This window comes from Muntiacus reevesi, chromosome 13 (genome assembly GCF_963930625.1).
Source record: "Muntiacus reevesi chromosome 13, mMunRee1.1, whole genome shotgun sequence".
Taxonomy (NCBI): Eukaryota; Metazoa; Chordata; class Mammalia; order Artiodactyla; family Cervidae; genus Muntiacus; species Muntiacus reevesi.
In genome coordinates, this window is record NC_089261.1 from 79329 (window position 1) to 98048 (window position 18720).

At 66.4% G+C, this 18720-nt stretch overlaps 1 protein-coding gene across 1 annotated transcript; it reads left to right on the plus strand.

Annotated features, from left to right (window-relative positions):
* The first annotated feature begins 310 nt into the window (after nt 1-310).
* RTN4R (reticulon 4 receptor) lies at nt 311-18283 on the plus strand. Its single transcript, XM_065904418.1, has 2 exons — nt 311-493; nt 16606-18283. Exons 1-2 carry the CDS (start codon nt 472-474, stop codon nt 18003-18005), a joined length of 1422 nt encoding a protein of 473 aa, XP_065760490.1. The 5' UTR covers nt 311-471; the 3' UTR covers nt 18006-18283.
* Nucleotides 18284-18720: the final 437 nt, after the last annotated feature.

The window sequence follows — 18720 nt, forward strand, 5'->3', positions numbered from 1 at the left end:
GCCTCTTCAGAAACGCGCCGCCTTTGTCCGGGCCGCGCGGCGCCGCTGCACCGGGCGGGCCGAGCGCCTCCCTGCCGCCCAGCCCGCGTCCCCGGCCCACGCCCCTCCTGCCGGCCCGGCCCGGCCCGGCCCGGCCCGGCGCGCGCAGGTGGGCGCCCCGCCCGCCGCCAGGCCCCGCCCCGGCCCGCCCCCGGCCCGCCCCGCCCGGCCCGGCCGGCGGGGACCCGGCGGAGCGCTCGCGCGTCAAACCACATGATCCCATAAAACATTCATCGGCTCCCGGCCCGCCGCCCTCGCCTCCGCGCCGCCGCCCGCAGCCCAGCCGACCGGGCGGAGCGCGCAGCCTCGTCCCGCGGCCGGGCCGGGGCCGGGCCGGAGCGGCGGCGCCTGGATGCGGACCCGGCCGCGGGCGGACGGGCGCCGGCCCCGGAGCGACTTTCGGTTCCCGACGCGCCCCGCCCGACCCCTACGATGAAGAGGGCGTCCGCCAGAGGTGAGTGCCGCGCCCGGGCCGGCCGCGCGCGGGATCCGGGCGCCCCTCCCCGAGCCGCGGGGCGCGCCCGGGCTGCCGGGTGCTGCGGAGGGTCACCGCAGTGCCGCCCGGCCCCGGGAGGGCGGAGCCCGCGGCGGCAGGAAAAGTTGCCGCTTGCCGGGAAAGTTGGCGGCGGCGACGGGGCCGGCGGCGGGGCCAGGGTTGGGGGCTGCTGTCGGAAAGGGTGGGGTCCCGCTTCGGAGCGCCCGGCCGCGAAGGGGTTAACGAGCAGGTCTGCAGAAACGCGGGCACCCAGCAGGGGCGGGGGTGTCCAGCCGCCTCCCTCCTCGCGCCCCGCGGACTCGGCTCAAGACCTCTGGTTTTTGTGGGGTCAGACGCAGCGGGATGATGGGGGCGTCGACGACAGTAGAGGGCGCGGGGGGCGGGGCTGACCCAGAGCTGTCCCCCCCTAGGGGGCGGGTGAGAAGAGGTGCATGCATGCACCCCCCATCCGCAACCTGAGGGCCCCTGAGGGCTGCGCGGAGGGGCAGGGGACGTGGAGGGACTCGAGCGCCCCCTCCCTGGCGGCTTCCGCAGGACCCTTCCCCTCTACCTGGTGTGAAGGGCTGGGGGCGGGTGGGGCATGCGTTGCCTGGAGGGTGCGCCCCTGGTCTCCCCCACCTCCGTGTCCGTGGTGCCGCAGGCTGCACACGTTTCTGTGCACGTGCTCATGTCCACAAGGCTGCACACTTGCACACGCATGTGCACACGCGTGCCAGGCTGCCCCGCGTACACGCGCGCACACGCTGTGGTGCACATCCGCCCCCGCCCGCACGCCCACGGCCACGCGTGCATATAGCACGCGCGCTGTGGTCGCCTCGGTGGGAGCACGCTGGGCGCACAGGAGCACGTGTCCTGGCCGGGAGGCCGGGCAGCGGGAACTCAGCGTGGGGGAAAGGGCTGAAGGAGCCGCCCGCATCCAGGGAGCCTCGGGGCCCAGCCGCGGAGCCTGTGCGGCCTGAACTCCATGTGCGTCTGCACGTGTGTCTCTGTTCGCATGACCGCGTATTCCTGCGAGCACAGCGGTGTCTGTCTCTTCCACTCCCCGCACAGGTGCCCTGTGTGCCCAGGCAGGCCATGGCCGGCTTCCCCCCACCCGGATCTGTAGCAGAGCCCCGGGAACCGTGTGCTGGGGGCTAGTTCAGTGCCCAGCCCTGGGCTTGAGGCCAAAGAGCTGTCTGATTGCCCCCCTCCCCCCAGGCTGGGGCAGAGCTGGCTGATGGGGACTGGGACCCGCCTGGGCGGGGAAGGCCCACTTCACACCTCGAGGTCAGTGCCTCAGTGCTGTGACACACAGGCCAGCCCCTGGCACAGCCCAGAGTCTGCCGCTCGGTCCAGCTCAGGGTAAGCATGTGCCCACCCCGCAGCTGACCCAGGGTGACCTCATGAAGGCTCTGTCCCCCGTGGCTGGTGGTCTCCGTAGCGAGAACCCTCTGGGTGAGGGGTTCTCTGGTGGGTCACCCTCCTCAGCTGCTAGGCTGGAGGACTGAGGTAAGGGTGTAGGTTTCTCGCTCTCACCGTGGTGAGCAGGACCCCAGGCCAGGGCTCAGAGAAGTGGGGCCACACCACCTGGCCCCCTCCAACAGTGTCTTTGTCTGTAGAATGAGGACAAGCAGCTCGTCCCTACAGGCTGTGGGGTGGGTCCCGTGATGGGGCAGGCAGTGGGGACTGGCTGCTCCTTTTCTCAGCCACAGTCTTCTTATCTGTAAAGTGGGTACCCTCCCCACTCCTGCTCCACTGGAGGTGAGGGAGGAACCGGCGCCCACATGAGGCAGGAGGCTACTCACAGACCCCAATTCCTGGGTGTGGAATGGCAGGAGAATCAGGCCCGGATGTGGTCCCAGCTCCGCCACTGGCCATGGTGTGACCTTGGGTGTGTGGTTCACCTCACTGGGGACATGGGTCAGTGATCAGGCCTCCCTCAGGAGTAGCTGGGGACATGTAAAGGGTGAGGCCCCCACGGAGTGCTGACCCCGGTGCTTCTGCCTGCAGCCTACTGAGAACACCACCACCCCGCGCTGGTCTGCAGTTCCACACAGGGAAGTCCTCCTGGAACCTCGCACTGCCAGCAGGACGCTCCCCACTAAGATGGGGAACAAAGGCCCATGGAGATCCCTGGGGAGCTGGAGAAGGGAGGGGCAGGTGGGGGCAGAAGGAAGAGAGGGCGCTGCAGGAGGGGGACGTAGCCATGTGTGTCCCCCACGCCGGGCTGCTGAACCCCGAGCCTTGGCTTTCTGACATGACGACCAGTGCCAGCTGGGGGCCCACAGTCAGGGCTGGCTCTCCGCGTGGTTGTGGAGGAGAGAGGTGGTTGTGGAGGAGAGGTGGGGCAGGCGAGCCTGGGCCAGGAGTCTCAACCAGCAGGAGGTCTTGTGGGGGGAGGGTCTGTGGGAAACACGCTGGGGCTCCAGGAGGCAGGAGGGAGCCCCCCTGGGGGGGCCGTTTTCCTGCTCTCCTGGGCCTGTAGCCAGAAAGTCCCCACAGAGCCTCAGTCTGTGTGTGCACAGGGGGTCAGGAGCCGGAGGGGAGACTAGGAGTGTCTCTGGGAGTCGGGGGGAGGTGTGAGTGGCTCCCCCACCCCCGGCCCCGTCCTGGCCTTCCTGACTGCTCTTGGCTCTGCGCGGTCTGTGTGCCCTGACCTCCGACCCCCAGGCCCACCCGCTCCTCCCCTCCCAGCTGCGGTCCCCAGGCCCCGCCTTTGCCCCTGGGTGGTCCCTCACTGGCTCCCTGGCTCTCCTGGCCGGCTGTCAGACGCCCTCTGAGCCCGGCAGCTGAGCTCCGTGGCCCTTGCCCGTCTTGAGCTGCTAGGACTGAACGCTTTTGAAGGACAGGTGACCACGGAACTGGAAGCATCCGCCCGGGCCGGCGGGCGGGCAGGACCCACAGCCTGCATCTCCGCCATCGCTGGAGCCTGTGGGCCTGGCCGGGCGTATTCTGCTGCAGTTTCTTCCTTGGTCGCTGTATCTTAAACTCTGCGCACGATGGGACCCGCTCCTGTGTGTCCGGGTTAGCGGGTGTGGGTGAAGCCCTTTCCGGGGACCTGCCTTCAGTCGTGTGTCCTAAGCGGCCTTGTCTCTCACCACGGCCGCTTGTGCAGCAGGACACTGAGACCAGGTGCAGACACCATGCAGGGGCCGGGGGGTGTGGCCGTGTGCCACCGCCCCCCCCCAGAGGAGGCGGGGCCTGGCCCAGCCCCGCCCACCTGCTCGGAGCAGGGCTCCGAGGGCCTCTCACGCCCGGCCTGGGCCTGCTGGCCACACCCTGGTCCAGCCCTGGTGCCCCGGGCGCCATGGGCCGGCCTCTCCCCTGCCCACCCTTACCCAGAGGTGGAGCTGAAGGAGCCGGGTGGCCACACTCACACCGGGCACGTGGCGAGCCCCAGCTGGGCCCTGGCATGTGGAGCCAGGCCCATGCCGACAAGGGGAGCCCGGGACAGGAAGCGGGGTGTCCCGAGCTGACTCAGCTTTGTTCAGGCAGCCGCCTGGTGCCCCCGAGGGGGGAGGGTGCTCCTTGGCCCAACGCCATCACAGAACAGGCTCCAGGGGATCTTGGTTCCACGGAGTGTTGGGGGGACTGGACGAGCGATTCGTGGTCAGGCGGGTTTGGGACTGGCTGGGTAGGAGGCGCTGATGGAGCTTTACTGCAGAGCGTCGGATGGGCAGAGCCCCTCTGACGGGCACCCTGTGTAGCACACTCAGGGCCTGCGGTGCCCAGGAGCTTTGGGAACCGGTGGCTGGGATCCAATGGAAGGGCTGGGAGGGGGACCGTGGGGCCCCCACCCAGGGCCCCAGGGAGGGGAGGCCATCCCACACGAGCCCTGCAGCCACACACCTGGTGGGTGGAGGGACTGTGCTCTCCTGGCAGCCAGGCAATGTGCAAATTTAACCTTTGGGTTTATGGCTCTATTTCTTTGCAGCAAATGTCACGGGAAATGTCAGGCTGAGGCTGAAGCTGATGGGTGAGGGGCCCATCGAAGAAAAGGGCTGGGTACTGAGGGACTCGGGCCATGGCAGGGCCCTGGATCCCTCACCTCCTCCAGGGAGCCCTCTCAGATTGCCCCTCAACTGCTTGGTCCCAGCACAGTGTCCCTGTTCTGTCCCAACCCTTGAGACTTTGCTGAGATGGTGCCTTTATTTACCTCCCGCCAGAGCCCAGATGGGACAGGCTCGGGGACCTGCCAGAATTCTCCTCGGCCTGAAGTCTGGCAGCCGTTGGATCAGCCCAGGCAGGACCAGCCTGCTGTGTGACCTTGGGCAGCAGCACCCTCTCCCGGTCACCAGAGGCCTCGTCCGTGACCCACGGCGGCCAACACCCGGCCCGATGCCTTCATGGGTGGGAAAATGCCCTGAGTCGGAGGTGTGTGGGGTGCTGGGGTGTGTGCGAGGCCCGTGGGGGCAGGGGGCTGGCTCATGGCGTCCTGTGGCTGCTCCAGGCAGAGAGTAGGTGCTCAGCACACACAGAGAGGACTTGCACAGCTGGGTGGGGCTTGAGGCCAGTGGGCAGTCTGCAGCCCCTGGACCTGCTGGCCTCCAGGCCGGCCGGGCAGGGCCAGCTCTGAGGCCTCAGCCTGGTCTGCCACGGAGTGCCGTCTGGGCCGCAGCTCTCAGGGGGTTGGTTAACAAATGTCTGCTGCTTCCAGGCTGTGTGCCAGGCATGTGCGGATGAGGGGGATCTCGGGCCCCTGGGCTGCCACCCCTGGCAGCTCCGCACCTGTTTCCCTCCACGTGCCTCCCTGTGGGTCTCGGGCTCCCCGGCTTCAGTCTGTCTGGTGGTCATTGCCCTGTACCACGCATCCCTCCACCCCTACATCCAGGCCCAAGGCCCAACGTCCTGGCCATCTCCCGCTACCCTTCCCCAAGGGCAAGTCCAGTGTCAAGCCGGACCCCTCCCCACCCGCCCCCTGTATCCCTCCCTGGGGGTCTGCTGCAGACCGGCCCACTCCTGGGCCCGTGGCCACGGATGCCCACGTATCCTCGCCACCATCTCATCTTCCTCTCAGGCTCTGAGACGCAGTCCTAAACACGCTGCCAGCCAGGTCCCTCCTGCCCTGAACTCTCCCATGTCCTCCCCCAGCCCCGCCCCCCACGACGAGGCCTGCTCTGGGGGTCTTGTTCGGGAAAGTCTCTTCCACTCCAGCTCCCGAGTCCCAGCATCTGGCACTCACACACCTGCCTCCCCACCGGCCACGTCTCCAAGTTCAGACCAGGGCTGGTGTCGGGGCACAGGCTGGGGTGGGTGCAGGAACGGTGGCATGGCCTCAGGAGTGCCCTGAGTCAGTGTCCAGGGCCCCAGGCGCCGGTGGTCTTTGGGGCCAGTGGCTGTCAGGCACGGGCTGGGTGCCCAAGGTGGCCCCAAATAAAGGGTGCAGGTCTGCAGAGGGTGCCCACCCATGGGCAGTGCTATCCTCAAGGGCCGAGGGGGACTGCATGGGGAGCATGGGCTTTGGCCCGGGCCAGCCGTGCCCCGGCAGGCCCCTCGCTCTCTGGGCTTCCCTGCCACGCCTTAGAAACTCCAGGTTTCTAAGGGAGTCAGTGGAGACTGCTGCCCAGGGCCCCACTGGGGGCTTGACTGTCCCAGCTCTTGGGGCCCCTTTCTGCTCAGCTAGGACCCCCCTGCCCTGTGCTGGGCCATGCTATGGGAATAGAGACTGTGATGGCACTGCCTGAGACCCCCACGTCCTGCCCTGCCCCGAGGACATCGGGCGGCGCTCAGGCTAGATTGTGGGGTCCCCCCACCCATATGCCCCATCCAGGCCCCCACCCACCTGCCCGCCTGCCGCATGGCAGCCTCCCCTTGGGACGGTCGGTTTGGCCTAACAGCTGAGGCCAGACTTGAGGAGCACCCTCCTCAGCCCTGCTGGCAGGGTGAGCTGTGCCCCACGCTTCACATGACATAAGGGGCAGGGGGACCCCCGACAGGTCCCTGAGGGCGGCTGGCTTCCAGCTGCATCCCCGGCAGGTGTCCCATGCAGGGCCGCAGGGACCTTGAGATTCCTGTGACATATTCAGGCCCTCAGGTCCTGGGGAGACGCCCGAAAGCCCATGAGGGTCCCCAGAGGAGCTGGTGTGGGAGCTGGTAGGCTGGTGACAAGCCTGAGGCCTGGGCCCCACTGGGCCCTCAATGAGGCCACACTGGGCCCCCATCCTGGCCCAGGACCGGGGACTCCTGGTGCGAGGAGAAGCCCTGAGACCTCGGGACGGCCTGCCACGTGGGGCTCAGGAGGGCAGGGTCGGGAGGGTCAGATGAGTAGGGGGGCCAAGAGGGGTTCAGGGAAGGGTGCGGGGAGCTCGAGCTGGACGGACAGGGCCGTGGGGGCGGGGGTGGCGCGCTCCGAGCTCCCACTGGCGGGCACAGGGCCCCTGGCCAGATCCAGGCCACATGTCATCTCTCGGCCTCAGCCCTGGTTTCTGCCACGCAGAGGCTGACACAGGGACAGGTGTGACAGCGTCTGGCTTCCTGTGCGAGAATCGGCAAAAGAAAAACTCTCCCCATAGAGACGTTCCTGCTGCATCCCTCCCCGACGTCACCGAGAGGGCCCGTCACAGCCGAGACAGATGGTGGCCCTAGGGACCGCACTCGTCACCTGCTCCTGGGGCAGCGGTCGGGGCGGCCGGGGGGGGGGGGGGGTCAGTGCCTCTCCGGAGCCCACCCTTCAGCACCGGGCCTGGTGGGCGCTGGGAATCGGGGAGGCTCCCCATTCGACCCCTGCGACCTCTTTGCTGCCAAGCGGGCAGCTCGGACGTGGGGGCAGGGGTCACTGTCCCCATGTTGCCAGGTCTGGCCATCTGCGCTCTTCTGCTGAGGGGACGAGTCTGCAGAGGGTGGACCACCGGGCGGGGCTCTTGAGGGGCTCCCACTGTCAGGACAGCCTCCCCTGCACCTCCTCCGGGCAGCCACCCCGTCCAGTGTGGGCACGTGAGCCCAGATGGACCAACAGACATGTCTGACTCGCCCTGTTCACGCCTGCAGCCCGGGGCTGGGGGCGGGGCAGAAACAAGTGAGGAGACTGTCGAGGTGACCGTGGCGGGGGGTGAAGTGCCCCCACCCACATGGGTCTGTCGGGCTCACAGCCTCCACCCCCCCACTCACAGACGACAAACCTGGGTCTGAGAAGCCGAGGTCGCCGAAGTCCCCGGGCTGAGCAGGGAGAGAGGACATGAAATAAACTAGGAAAAATTTGGGGGAAAAGGCAAACATGTGTGTCAGGCTGGGCAGAGCGCGGAGGGCCGGGCCGGAGGCAGGGAAGCCGGCTGGAAGCCAGGTGGGCGAGAGGCAGGGCCTCAGCGGGGCCAAGCGGTGTGATGTGCAGGTGGCCCCTGGGTGCCCAGCTGCAGGGCGTCCCCAGCAATGCCCAGGGCCTCCCGGGGCTGCTCCCCAGCCCGACCTCGGCCTCAGGCACTTCTGGGCCTGGGAGGCAGGTGGCGGAGGCCCGGTGGGGCGCCTGTCCCGGGGGCGGGTGCTCAGGAAACCAGGCCAGCCTACCAGCCCCACCCCGGGGCGCCTGGCACAGCGGCCAAAGCGCCTTGACCTGCTTCTCCATGAGCAGCGGCGCCCGATGCTCCCACCCTCACTGGTGAGAAGCCGCCAACGAGCTCCATCCCAAATTGATTTCAAATAAGGCAGAGTTATCACACAATCATATAGGAATAATTTATCACTCGTCAATAAAGGAGCAATTAGTTATTCACGTCACCCACCCCTCCCACACGCCAGGCGTTTGGATGCAGGCACGCGACTGGGGCTCACGTAGAGGCAGGAGGAAGGCCTGTCCGCGCTCTGCCAAGGTCAGTGGACCCCCCACCCCGAGGCCCCGGGGGTTTTTCCCCCTGGCTCCCCTGCTCCTGAGGGTCCCCAGTCGGGTCAGGGGGTCAGATCTGTGACCCGGGAGCACCCAGGGCAGGGGACTCTGGGAGGCCCGGCGCATGGATGGTCTTCAGGCTAGAAGCCATTCCTCTGAGAGCATGGATTTCCGAGGCCTCGGAGCTGAGTGCCCGATGCTCCCTGGAGACCGGGGGCGTCCTTGGCCACCCTTGGCCGAGCAGCAGCTGAAGAGCAGCCAGCCGCCCGCCGCGCCAGAGGCTTAGGGAGCGTCAGTCCCAGTTTCTCCCCCGCCCCGCACCTTGGAGACGCTGCCGCTAACCCACGTTCCTCTTCACCTTCTGGCAGAGACACTTTATTTTCTTCTTTTTATTTATCTCTGTTTCTGAGGTTTCACTGCCAAGCCTGCAGTCTTTTTAAAAAGATAACACTGTGGTCGGCCGCATCTTGCTCAAAGTTAAAGCCTGCACCGGGCCCTGGGAGGCTGGTCCCGGGGCTGTGGTGCGCAGTCCTCCTCCAACCCACCTGCTGCTGCCGCGTGCCCCATTCTTCCAGATGGTTACCCCCACGTGTCCGTGGCTCCGACCCCAGCCCCCCTTCTCCAGCACGCTCGCCAGCAAGGCTGCCAGTTGAATGCATAACCAGTGTTTCCTAACCCGGGTCACACAGATGCTCATCATCGCATGGCCACAGGGGGTGACCCCTCGCTCTGGCATGGCCCTTTGTTTTTCCTGGAGTTTACAGCTGACTTTGTCTTTTGCCCTTGTCCCAGGTGCCACCCTCTGGGGCCTACTCTGCTCTACGGCAGGCACTCTGCTGGTGGTCTGGTTTCTCCCCAGGGTAGGGGAAATATCTCCCTCTAGGCCTTCACCTTGCCATCCCCTCCTGGGCCGGGCACACAGCCGTCCCTTCACAGCTGCCCCTGACTGCCCTTCACCATCCAGTCTTTCTTGGGGTTCGTGTTTCCCTCTTTCTGGGTTCACATCCAGTTTTAGCTGAAGCACGTTCCACTGTTTAAGAAAAGCCCCGTGAAGAACCAGTCTGTGAGCCCTTGAATGTCAGCAGGTCTAAGCCGCGTGGCCCACTTCAAAGTGAGTCTGTGGCCGTGTTCCGGTTCCTCTCCTGACCCTGAGGCCTGAGGTCGTACCACGAATGTCCCATGTTGTGCCAGGCACTCACCCGAGGGGGTCTTCAGCTCTGGGAGGTTCTCAAGTAGTATTTCTCGGATAACTTTCTCCTTTTATCTTCTGTTTTTCTTTCTGGAGTTTCCTAAGACAGGTGCTGGCTCTGTGTTCATCTTTTTCTCTTCTGTTTTTTTGTTGTTCTTCTTCTTTCTAGAAGACTTCCTTGACCTTGTTTGCCAAACTTTCTATTGATTTTTGGTAATTTTAGTAGGTCTATCTTTAGCTCCCAGGATTGTTCTTGTTTCCTGACGGCTCTTTTTTCATAGCACCCTGTTCTTGTTTTATATCCTCTCCTGTCCCTATGAGGACAATGGCTGGATTTCCCTAGTTTTTATCTACTCACTGCACAGTTTCTGCTTCCTCTAGAATCATTTCCACTTTTGTCAGCATTGGCACCTCTTCCAGACACCTGGTTTTCTGGTAATGTTTACTGGGGAGGCATGGAGTTTGGTGGGGTGCTCTGCTGAGAGAGGGGCCTGTCGACTGGCGGGTGTGGGTGATCAGGCAGGAGCCACTCTGCACGTCCCAGAGGCCACGGCAGAGACCAGGGCTACCAGACCTTGGGGTCCACCTCAGGCAGCCTGCGGAGTGGGACGCCTGAGCTGAGGAGGCAGCACTCGGGGGGTCAGGGAGCCCAGAGCCTGCACTGGGAGGGGGCTCAGCGGCTCACCCACTGCAGGGGCTGCTTCCCTGCCCAGCTCCCTGGGTCCTTTGGGGCTCAGGGCCTGCCCTGGTCACCTGGTGTGGCAAGCGGGGGTCTTGGACGCTGTGCCCGGTCACCTGGTGTGCCACAGCAGTTAGCATCCTGCTGGCTCCCCGTGGTCACTGCCCCTCCATCAGGCTCTGTGCCCACGTCTGGGGCGTGGGGTTGACGGTCATCTCCTCGCTGCACTGGGGGCATGTATCTTAGCCCCCAGGAGTGAGGGGTGTCAATGCCTTGGGTGTTCCCAGGAGGCCCACTGGTGCTGGGTGCATGTGAAGCTAGGGTGCCAGGGTGGACGGACAGGTCCTCCCTGGGAGCCAAGCTTGGCCACGAAAGCCCTGCACAACCTAAGGCCCTGATGCTGGAGTGCTCGGGGCTGCCTCCCGTCTGTCCTGTGCTGGGGTGGGGGGGTCTCTCCTCCTCCGGAGCTCAGGGCCGGGTCACACGGAGAGTGGGGCACTCGCTGGCCCACCAGCACCATGCCATCCACTTGGTGGGAGGAGGGGATAGAGAGTCGGGTTTGACGTACTTCCTCCAACATCAGGATCCAGGCCCTGGCTGACAGATCTTCCCATTTAAGGACAAATAATAAAAGTGGGGCACCTTGGTCAGGAAAGGGAAGATGCCATGGTGCACAGGCCCCTCCTTGCCAGCAGGCCTCCCCGGAGCCTCCCGTGGACACACAGCCACCTGAAGGCAATGGCCTTGGCCGGTGGCAGCATCTCGGGCTGAGGGTCCGGACCCCCCACTTGCCTCTAGCCGGGGTGCTCCGTGGGCCTTGCTGCTTCTCCCCACCATCTCCCTTGCTGGTTGCTGCCCCACCCAAGCACTGCCACTCAGTTCCAAAGCCCCCAAGCACCCCGCCCAGGGTAAGCCCAAGTCGGGGCACAAACAACCCCGGTCGGGAGCGTTTGGGAGGACTTGGCCCTCCTGGGACAGCAGAAGCAGGCTCCCAGTCCAGCTTCCCCTCGGGTCAGCGGTGCCCACAGTGGTCTAGAGCCAGGACAGGCTGATCCCCAGGGTGAGCAGTCCAGGGCCTCCAGAGCCCGGTGCTGTCTTTTCAGAGCCGAGTAAGTCCCGCTCTGCAGACGCCGCCGCTGGCCTCATCACCAATGCCAACAAGGGCCGAGGGCTTGGGAGCCGCTGACATGATGGCCCATCAGCTTCTGCCACCAAGGCCAGCCGACCCCTTGGCCCGGCCCTGGGGATCCCACATCTGCCCGTGTCACCTCGTCACAGCAGCCCCAGGGCTGTCCAGCGGGCTTGCCTCTGAGTCCGGATCACCCAGACCCCTGTAGCACACGTCGAGAGAGGGGGTGTGTGTGTGTGCGTGCCCACGGTGCACGCCCAAAGTGTGGGCCGCGGGCATGGGCTCCCGCACTGCAGTGGCCTTGCCGAAGGCGGCCAATAGGGCTTTGCGGAAACGGTTAGCTTCGAGCTGGCCACAGAGGCAAGGTCCTGGGAGGACAGGGGAGGTCGGGAGCCAGCCCTATTGGCCCTGCCAGTCTCGGCGTTTGGTCCGGGACAGGAGAGGGCAGTGGATGGCATCAGGGCAGGCTGGTGGGCCTGGTAGTAGCTGTGTGGCAGCAGGTCCCAGGCCCTGGTGTGGGGCACACCCCGCCTCTGAGCCCCCCGGGGCAGGGGCATGTCGGCCAGCGGCCAGTTTCTCATTAGCATCCTCTGGGGATGCGAGCCGACACTGGCCACTGCATTGCATTAGCACAGGACCCTGACGAGCCAGTCGTGCGGACAGAGATCCCCAGGTAATTAGGCAGCCAGTGTTTGCTGTGGGTCTGATGGTGTGCGTGGTGGGAGGAGGAAGCGCCTGCTGAGTCCCTGCTGGGAGTCGGGCGTGGCCTATTCCAGGGGTCCTGGGGCTGGACCAGGCCTCTGCTGCCTGTCATCAGTGCCTCCCCACCCCCCACCCCGCCCTGTGGGGCCCCGGGGTCAGAGCCGGGGAGGTGGGCGCCATGGAAGAGCATGTGCCTGGACAGGGCGGGGTCCCGAGCCCGCACACCCCGCATCCTGCCCGTCAGAGGGTGCTCTTGGATCCTCACTTGGCGGTGGGCTCCAGTGCACCTCCCTTGATTTCTGCCTGCGGCCAGCTGGGCTCCGTGGCCCCGGCAGCCCCCAGATGCTGTGTGGTGGGGTGACAGGTCAGGCAGCGTGCACTCTGCACCCAGGCCTCCCAGTTCCATGCGGCCAGGCCCCCTCCCTGTCACCCTCTGTGTAACTGCCTCCCAGGTGCCGTGTTGGCTGGAAATCTGGGGCTTGAGGTGGGGCTGCTGGCTGAGGCCGCGGTGGGAGCTTTGGCTCGCTGCAGCTCAGGCAGGCCTTTCAGTACCCGGACCCCCGAGACTGGGACGCCTGCCAGTTCCTGGGCTGTGAGCAGGTGCCCCACCCACCACCCCCGAATCACCCGTGAAACAGGCAACACGTTAGTCCCCTGGAGACTGCTGGGCCCGCTCACCCCGGGTCTGCCCGTCACAGGCTCTGCCCACAGCGGGCCTGTTTCCCCCACTGCTTGGCCTGGTGTTTGGAACCGCTCAGCCCCGTGTCCCGCACCCTCCTGCCATGGTGGGTCACCTTGCCCGCTAGGGATCGGGCCAGCCCACGCACCACCGCTGCCCACCCCTGAGCCAGGCAAGGGGCCCGAAACGGCCCAGCCACGTGTGCTGCACTGAGCGTGTCCGTGCCTGCCGGCCGGACGGAAGGTAGGCGGTGAGGATGAGAAACAGCGATGACCGAGGGGGACAGATGGGCGTCGGGGGCGGCGGTGAGCCCGTCGCGGGGGGAGCCGGCAGGGATGGGACGCGTGCAGCCACGCTGGGGAGCTGTGACCCTTGCGCGTGGACGCCACCCCCACCTGAGCTATTTCTGGCCTGGCTGAGCTGGCTGTGGCCCCCTGTTCTGCCTTGTAACCACGGTTGGTGACGTGACCCTCCGTGGGATGTTCTCAGTGCTCGAGAGGGTCCTGGGCGGATGCTACCAGAGCCCACCACAGACAGCCGACCCCAGGCTCCAGGACCTGAGGCCAGCTGCCCACACCTCCAAGTCTGGCCCGCTCCGGCTGCGGCCACACCAGCTGCCCTTTGGGCCGGGACTGCTGGTGCCTCCGGCCCCTCCTGGCCGTTCTGTGGCTCCTTGTTTTGCCCACATTTCCCCAGGACCTGCTCTGAGTGGCAGCAGGTCGCAGCTTAACCGCTCACTGCCTCAGCTTCCTAATCTGAAGGTGGGCTCACACACTGAAAAGAAAACAGGTTCTCACGTGACTCCGACTCAGGCCTTTGTGTACCAACTGGTGGGCCCTCGTGACAGCCTGCAGAGGGGGTGTCACGGCCGCCCCATCACCGCAGGGAGGCTCTGGGCCTCAAGGCTGGCAGCCCTGAGCCATCTCTTTGGTGCAGATGGCCTTGGAGGCCACGCCAGGCCTGACACCTCCCAGCCTCCTGGCCTTGTTAGCAGCCAGGAGGAGAGACCCTGAACAGCATCTGGTCTCTATGCCCCCACCTCCCAGGCCCGAGGGGCTGGAACCACGACTCCAGAGCAGACCTGGCCTAAGCTGGAGGTGCCCCTCTGTGGGGAGGGCTCCAGAGAAGACCCCAGCCATTCTCTGCAGAGGCCCTGGGACAGGAGGGTTTGGCTCTGGAGGAAGCTGAGAGGGCCTGCTGGCCTGGCATGGGACCCGGGTCGTGAGGCTTGCAGGGGCCTGAGGGGGCCTGGTGCACCGTGCCATGGTTTCTGTGAATGAGGCCCACGCGCAGAGCGGTTTTCTCACCTTGTGTGCAGGAGGTCAGCTCCCACTGGGGTCCAGTGGGGCCGGTGCAGTGGGTGGCCAGCTGGAGCCTGGGGCAGGATTGAGGAGAGAGAAAGGAGAGGCAGGTGAGCAGGGCGCAACCTGAGGGCGTCTGATGGGGGCAGACCTGGGGGCCTGACAGGCCAGGACCGTGGAGGCCAGCAAGGAGGGGGCTGGGGGGAGCGTTGTGGGACAAGGGGATGGGCTGGGAGACAGTCTGGGAATGGCTGAGGGACGGGGGGTGGGGACGCCTTCTAAGGTGGGAGGGATTGGGTGAGTGGTGGGGTCCAGGCCCTGGGGCGTGGCCAGGGGCGGCCTCCCACTACCTGGTGGGGGCTCCCGTGTTTCAGGGCCTCTGCCGTGAGTATGAACACATGACCCAAAGTTGGGCTTGATTATCTCATAAAGAGATGCCCCCTCTGCTTGCTCAGCAGAGGGGTTGCCATGGAGACCAGCGGGCAGGCCCCAAGGGGGCCAGGCCAGAGCCAATTACCGCGGCTGAGGCGAGGAGCGGACCCACTGCCGGCTGCTGTGCTGACAGCAGGGCCCGTGCAGAGGGACTGACCCTCAGAAGTTGGTTTCCAAAGAGCCGCCGGCTGGGCAAGAGGGGAGCCATGTCTGTATGCCTGATGCCTGCCTCCTGGCAGGACCCAGACACGTGGCCTGTGGCCTATGGTCCTCTGGAGGCCCCGCATGGAGACGGCCAGTGCTGGTGGTGAGCTGACCTCAACCCAGACAACTTCACGGACCGTGGCTGCCGGCCTGGGAGCCACGGGTCAGGGGGCAAGGGTAACAGAGCTCAGTCGGCAGGCACGGGGCGGGTTGGTCACGATGGCATGACCCAGCCGTGGTGGTGAGGTCCAGAGTTGGCCTGATGAAGGCCTGCCCCCCGCCTGGCCCCCACCCCAGAGAGGCCCCTGCCACGAGGCTGCAGGAACAGGAAGTACCATGTTTATAGCACAGGCACATTCCGCGGTAACAGCAGTGGGAGGCCATGGAGCTGGCTTCACCGGGCCTTGCCTCCCAAAGGAGCCTGGAAGGAGACAGTAGGGAGGGGATGCCAGCTGAGATGCCACCCGGTGACCTCCTGTGTGCTGCCAGCCCAGGTAGGGGCATCCAGGGCTTGCAGGAGGTGGGCCTGGGGCTTCCATGTCCCCAGCAGCCAACAAACTGCCCAGCCCCAGTGGACACGCCCAGCCTGCTGGGCCTCTGGGCTTGGGGCAGGTGTCAGCACCTGCCCAGGCAGAGAGGACCCTGGAGGGGGCGGGAGCCCAAGGTCACGGTCCTGGGTGGGGGACACTGACCCATGGTCCTCTCCTTTCTCCCTCCCGGCTCCAACCCCAGCACTTAGCTGGCCTCAGGTCTGCAGAATCCTCCTCTTAGCTAGCTGCAAAGGAAGGTGTTAGCTGTCAATGCAGGTGTTAGCTGTCAACGAAGGTGTTAGCTGATAACTCAAGTGTTAGCTGATAAGCCATAACCCTCCCAGGGGGATTCACATTTTAATAGACTCACTCCTGAGGCAGAAAGAACCTCTGCATTCAAAGCAGAGGCTCTAATGGTGAGGTGACAGGCAGGGAGCCCAGTGGTGGGCGTGTGGCCCTGCCGGTGAGCCCACCCTGGGGACAGCACCCAGGAGCGCTCTCCCACCCACTCCAGGTCTTGGGTGAGGCCCCGCGATGGGGGAGGGAAGAGGGGGGCTGCATCCCTCTGGCTGGGGTGGAACTCCTGGGAGAGTGTCTGGGCATAAGGATTGGGCGCAGCTGGACTGGAGTAAGCTCCTCGCCCAGGTAGAAGATGGAGCAGAAAATGAGGCGGAGGGGAGGAGGCGGCCAGAGGTTCACCAGGAAGCATGCCTGCCCCCAGTCCTGGACCTGCCTGCCCCCAGTCCTGGACCTGCCTGCCCCTGCCCCTGCCCTCAGGGCTCCTATTCCAGGAGCTGGTGGGGCAGTTTCCTGGATCCGGCTGTGGGACCAGACCCTGGCTGAAGGCCGAGGGGCTGCAGCTCCCAGCTCCCTAGGTGGTGATGCTCCCTAGGGGCTCTGGGTCACAGCCCCACCCTTCCTGCAGCCCGTGAGGAACTTCTTGGGGTGGGTGATGCTGCTGCAGAAGCTGTAAGAAGACAGGCCTAAACGTGAGCCGTAGCCCCAGGCTCGCGGCATGAGTGGGGCCCACCTGGTGCGCCAGTGTTTGCCAGGGGCTTCTCTCCCCGCCTGGCCCGTGAGCTGCAGGCGCTAGGACTGCGTGCAGGCCCACCGGTGCTCTGGCTTCTACCGGTGTGCATGTCCATCCCAGGAGGCCTTCCCGAGGACCCCGAGTGGTGGCTGCGGCGTGGCAGCTCATGTATTTGAGTCCCAGGCGGCAGTCAAGATTTCCCGTGGAGCTTGAGACCGCTGGCGGGTTTTCGGGTGCAGCAACTTCCTCATGGCGGGTGGGGCAAGGATCCCTGCACTGGAGGTCCCTGGGCAAAGCTCCTCCTGCAAACCCCGCCCTCGCTGGCCCCGCCCACTCACCGGGGCGGAAACCCTGGCCCCGCCCCACCCCGCCCACTCACCGCCCTCCGCTCTGCCCGCAGGAAGCCAGCTGCTGGCCTGGGTGCTGTGGCTGCAGGCGTGGAGGGTGGCGGCGCCCTGCCCAGGCGCCTGCGTGTGCTACAACGAACCCAAGGTGACCACCAGCTGCCCGCAGCAGGGTCTGCAGGCCGTGCCCGCCAACATCCCGGCCGCCAGCCAGCGAGTCTTCCTGCACGGCAACCGCATCGCATACGTGCCCGCCGCCGGCTTCCGCGCCTGCCGCAACCTCACCATCCTGTGGCTGCACTCGAACGCGCTGGCCCACATCGACGCGGCCGCCTTCTCCGGCCTGGCACTCCTGGAGCAGCTGGACCTCAGCGACAACGCGCAGCTGCGGTCCGTGGACCCAGCCACGTTCCGGGGCCTGGGCCGCCTGCACACGCTGCACCTGGACCGCTGCGGCCTCCGGGAACTGGGCCCCGGCCTGTTCCGCGGCCTGGCCGCCCTGCAGTACCTCTACCTGCAGGACAACGGGCTGCAGGCGCTCCCCGACGACGCCTTCAGCGACCTGGGCAACCTCACGCACCTCTTCCTGCACGGCAACCGCATCCCCAGTGTCCCCGAGCGCGCCTTCCGCGGCCTGCACAGCCTCGACCGCCTCCTGCTGCACCAGAACCGCGTGGCGCGCGTGCACCCGCACGCTTTCCGGGACCTCGGCCGCCTCATGACGCTCTACCTGTTTGCCAACAACCTCTCCGCGCTGCCCGCGGAGGCCCTGGCGCCCCTGCGTTCCCTGCAGTACCTGCGGCTCAACGACAACCCCTGGGTGTGCGACTGCCGTGCGCGCCCGCTCTGGGCCTGGCTGCAGCAGTTCCGCGGCTCCTCGTCAGAGCTGCCTTGCAGCCTGCCCGCACGCCTGGCCGGCCGCGACCTCAAGCGCTTGGCCGCCACTGACCTGGAGGGCTGCGCCGTGGCCACGCGGCCGGCCCCTCCCGTCTGGACCGGCGGGCCTGCCGACGAGGAGCCTCTAGGGCTGCCCAAGTGCTGCCAGCCGGACGCCGCAGACAAGGCCTCGGTGCTGGAGGCCGGGAGGCCTGCCTCCGCCGGCAACGCTCTCAAGGGACGAGTGCCGCCCGGCGACGGCGCTCCGGGAAACCGCTCTGGCCCCCGGCACATCAACGACTCGCCCTTCGGGACCCTGCCGGGCTCAGCCGAGCCCCCCCTGACCGCGGTGCAGCCTGAGGGCTCCCAGCCCCCTGAGTCCCCCACCACAGGCCCGCGTCGGCGGCCAGGCTGTTCCCGCAAGAACCGCACGCGCAGCCATTGCCGTCTGGGCCAGGCGGGAGGTGGGGGCGGCGGGGCCGGCGGGGTGGAGGGCTCGGGCGCCCCACCCGGCCTCGCCAGCGGCCTCGTCCCCCTGGCTCCTGCGCTGGTGCTGTGGACGGTGCTCGGGCGCTGTTGACTGGCCCCCGAGCGCAAGGCCTCTCCCAGCAGCTGGGTGTGTGTACATACGGGGTACCCTCGCGCCACCAGCCAGCTGGCCTGCCGCCCTCCCTGGCGGCGCCGCCCGCCGCCCACCCGCCTGCCCTCCCCACCTCCACCCGTCATGTTTACAGGGCAAGGCGGGGCGTTTGTTCCAGAACGCCGCCTCCCGCCCGGAACGCAGTATAAAGAGATATGCATTTTATTTTACTTGTGTAAAAATATTGGACGATGTGGAATAAAGAGCTCTTTTCGTAAGCTGTGGCCTCTCAGGCTGGGGGAACCTGTGAGCCGGGGAGGGGGGTGAGCTGGGAAGTGACACCCCGCCCCCTTCACAGCACCCGGAGGCCCAGGAAGGTGGGGGCGTCCGCTGCAGTTGCTGCGGTCTGGGCGGGCAGCGAGACCTCTTTCAGCCCAGCACTTGTGCCAGCAGGGACCTGGGGCGCTACAGCTGCCGCCCCTCCCAGCCACGCTGGCCTTAAGGCCGACCCCCGTGTGCCTTGGCCCCCTCCCTCCTGGCTGTCCTGACAGCGGTCTCCAGCGCAGACCATGGCCAGCAAGACAAGGCTGCCTTTGTGGGGCCGTCTGCTCTGGGTTCATACTGAGTCCCTAGCAGTCCCGGCCTCCCAGTGTCACTTTGGCTGCCCCCACCAGCTCCCGTGTGGGTTGGGGGGTCCCAGAGGGCCCTGCAGGTA